The sequence below is a fragment of the Myotis davidii genome, unplaced genomic scaffold, assembly GCF_000327345.1.
Source record: "Myotis davidii unplaced genomic scaffold, ASM32734v1 scaffold323, whole genome shotgun sequence".
Taxonomy (NCBI): domain Eukaryota; kingdom Metazoa; phylum Chordata; class Mammalia; order Chiroptera; family Vespertilionidae; genus Myotis; species Myotis davidii.
The window spans coordinates 5,237,161-5,240,894 of record NW_006295491.1 but is presented as its reverse complement, the minus strand read 5'-3'; the positions used below and the strand labels follow the sequence as shown (position 1 = coordinate 5,240,894).

General features: G+C 37.6%; 1 protein-coding gene across 1 annotated transcript in view; it reads left to right on the top strand.

Annotated features, from left to right (window-relative positions):
- Positions 1-3,734, top strand: part of ARHGAP10 (Rho GTPase activating protein 10) — a 253,405-nt gene that overhangs the window by 139,160 nt on the left and 110,511 nt on the right. The window contains exon 12 of the mRNA XM_006770153.2: positions 1,228-1,293. Within this exon, the coding sequence (XP_006770216.1) occupies positions 1,228-1,293 (66 nt within the window). The remainder of the gene's footprint in view (positions 1-1,227; positions 1,294-3,734) is intronic.

Below are 3,734 nucleotides of genomic sequence, written 5' to 3'. Positions count from 1 at the left end.
TCCTGTGGTTCTGGATGATGTCCGTATTGTTTTTCTGAGGAATTAATCAATTGTTGTGAGCGGCATTAATTTCCCGGTGTTTATCTCTGCCACCATCTTAGTTTCTCCCTTCTTAACTTCTTTCTGCCCTCTCTCCTCCTCCTCCTTTCCCTCCTGTCTTCCTCCCTTCCTTCCTCCTTTCCTTCTCTTTTCTTTCTCTCCCCTCTTTACCTACTTTTCTCTCTCCGTCTCGTTTTTTCCTTCTCTCTTTTCTTTCTTCTTTTTTTAAATAGAGAAATGGAAACATGCCTTTAAAAAAGTTTTGCCAAGCAGAAAGAATCACTTGCATTTTCTCAGCAAACCACTGCCCGACTTTCCTCATTAAAATTATTTTGAAGCTTAGCATTAGACCTGCAAAATTTATATTCATGGGTTGTTCATGCTATCCCCGCTGAGAGGCAAGAGTTAGCATTACTGTTCCCTAGTTCTAAATGCAGAACTAAAGTATTTACTTTCCCTGTTTTCATTTTGACACAAGAATTGTCTTTTATTAGGTGCTCAAAATATGCCAGCCTAATCCATAGGCAAGAGTCTGTATTAGAAAAAAGCTAATATTATATTTTCAAAATTATCTACTACATGAATCATCTGTTCTAAATTCATTGTGAAAACAATAAAATATTAAATGCTTAGAGCATGGAATAAAATATGAAATTCTTTTTGAAGCTCATGACCCAAATAATGTTTTTAAAAAGTGTTTCTTAAATTTTTTTTCCTGGGTTTTAAAAAAATAGTGTGTGTTATTTCTCCAACTGTCAAGTAATTTAAAAACCTTTCCTCATATATAACTTTTTAAAACCTCCACTCGTATATAATTTAAAAAAAAGCTGTTGTTGGAACTTTGGCAAAATGTATCTTAACTATTTCCAGATAGCTTCCCCTAGAGGTTTTGTATCACTTTCTTTTCCGTTGTGTGATGTAAGTTGTATTTATTAGTATAAATGTTGTTTTAAACAGTAAATTTATTGATATTGATAGTAGATGGCCTAATAGGCCAGTAAGTGCTCCTCTAAATATTTGAAATTGTCGTTTACATTATTTAAATAGGGAATACATGACTTTTGGCTTTCTTTTTCTTAATAGGAAAATAAAAATTAAATTGAGTTTAAATAAATTTTCTTGTTTTTGTAAGGAAGAGAAATGTAGGTAATTAATTGTGCCTTCATGTTTTATCACTATTTCTTTTAGGTGCACAGTTGGATAAGATGGGATTCACAATTCTCAGAAAGTGCATCAGTGCAGTTGAAACACGAGGTAACGTGATTATCTGAGTCATTTTATTCATGAAAGTTGACAGGTATGTGAAATCTGAGAGACGTTTAAAATGCTCATTGCATGGTTGAGTGTCGTAAAAGGAAATACATAAAAGAATGGGCACATTCTCCATGTCAGAGATTCCATTGTTCATTTATTGTGTCAGGATAGGGTTTTCTTTTTCATTTACATACTCCTCCCTGCACTGAAAAGGAGAATCATGGAACAATCAGCAGTGTTGGGCTGCCAATCTTAATCACCTTTTGTTCATGCACTGTTGAGATATTCCCATATCCATGGTCATGTTGGCCTCCATCGAAAAAATAAATTTCTTTGGTGTCTCATTTACATATAATAAAGTTCACTGACTTTAACAGTACAGATTGATGAGCTTTGATAAGTGTATACAGTTGTAGAACTACTGCAATCATAGATTGCTCTCTCTCCTCAAAATCCCTTTGGGCCTCTTTGCAATCAATCTCTATTCCTTCCTTGGCCCTTGGCAATCACTGAGCTGCTTTTTTGCACTCTAGTTCTTTTTAAAAATAGCATTTTATATAAGTGGATTAATGCAGTATATCATCTTTTGAGGCTAGCTTCTTTATTTGGCTTAATGCTTTTGAAATCCACCTTGTTGGGTATATCTTAGCTCATTTTCTTTTTATTGCTAGGTAGACTTCCATGACATGGATGAACTGAATTTGTTTATCCTTTCACATGTTGATAAATGTTTGGGTTGCTTCCATCCTAAATTGAAGGGAAGCTAATCCTTTCCCCAACCAAAAGTTCACAGGCATTTCTTTACAGTCCCTGAGGAAAAACAGGGCTGTGGCACTATGCAGCCCTTCCAGCCAACTTCAGAGAAATAATCTGGTGAAGTACTGGAATATTGAGAACTTAATTCACTTTCATGCATGTACATTCCAGGCCTACTTTGGATGACTTAGTGAGATGAAGCATTGCATTCGTGTTTTCTGTCAAAACAAGGCTTTTGTTATATACAAGCCAGGACTGCTGCCTGTGAAATTAGCGTGCAGGATATGAGCTGTTCTGTGATTTGGGGATTTGCCCATCAATTACAAAGACCTCAGCCACAGAGAGCCTTTTCTTCCACACTCTGTCACAGTGGCCATGGAGGCTCTGACAGTTTTCCTTCTTGTCCACCTGCGCTGAAGTTGAGCTGACAGATGTCTTCATTTTCCTTGTGCTTCCAGAATTTTCAGACTTCAGGAAAATACTGTGATTTTCATATCTCCCACTTCTTATTCATGTTTCTGTTTTTCCTGAGCCTCTTAAGAACCTTAATTGTATTACTTGTATATTTATTATTTTGATAATTAAATTCCTTCCCCCAAAGTTGTATTTTATACATTTTCTGAACAGATAAAAATCTGTGTAGAACTCTTTCTTATTGATATGTGTAGCTTTTGGGAATCTTCTGTACATTGACTAGAACATGCAGGGTGGGGCAAGAGTAGGTTTACCATTGTTTGTGTAGAAAATAATGCACTAATTAATGATAATACAAGAATAAACTCTGTGTTTTGTGTATTCACAACTGTAAACCTACTCTTGCCCCACCCTGTATTTATTAGAACCTATACATATATATGGAATGCATTTTTATTATAAATATATTAAGTTGTTGGATTTTTTTCTTTTTTAATTCTCATCCAAGGATATTTTTCCATTGCTTGTTTTAGAGAGAGTAAAGTGAGGGAGGGAAGAAGCGAGGGAGGAGAAAGAGAGGGAAACATCGATGTGAGAGAGATGCGTCGATTGGTTACCTCCCAAACAAGCTCTGATAGGAGCTGGGGATTGAACCTGCAACCCAGGTACTTGCCCTTGGCCAGGAATCAAGCCCTAGACCCTTCAGTTTGCAGGCCAGTGCTCTAACTACTGAGGAAGCCGGCCAGGGCTGGATGTTTTTAACAGAAGAATGAATCTACACTTTTTAAGTTAGGTTTTCCCATTTAAATATTAAAAAAACACATTTTTTTTCAAATTTTTTGTTCTCTAAGGGCTTCCATTATTAAAGCCTTTTGTTTTTAATGGATTAATAGACTAAAATTAGAGTTAAAGAATCAACTGTCAGATGATATTATTAAAAATTATAGGCCCGGTGCACAAAAATTTGTGCACTCAGGGGGTCCCTCAGCCCAGCCTATGCCCTCTTGCAGTCTGGGACCCCTTGGAGGATGTCCACCTGCTGGCTTAGTCCCACTCCCAGGGGGATTGGGCCCAAGCTGACAGTCAGACATACATCCCTCTGGCAGCCTGGCAGCCCTCAGGGGATGACCACTTACCAGCAGGGAGCAGACCTTAGCTGCAGTCGGACATCCTTAGTGCTGCTGAGGAGGCAGGAGAGGCTCCTACCATCACTGCTCTACTGGTAGACCACCAGGGGGTAGCTCCTGCATTGAGCTTCTGCCTCCTGGTAG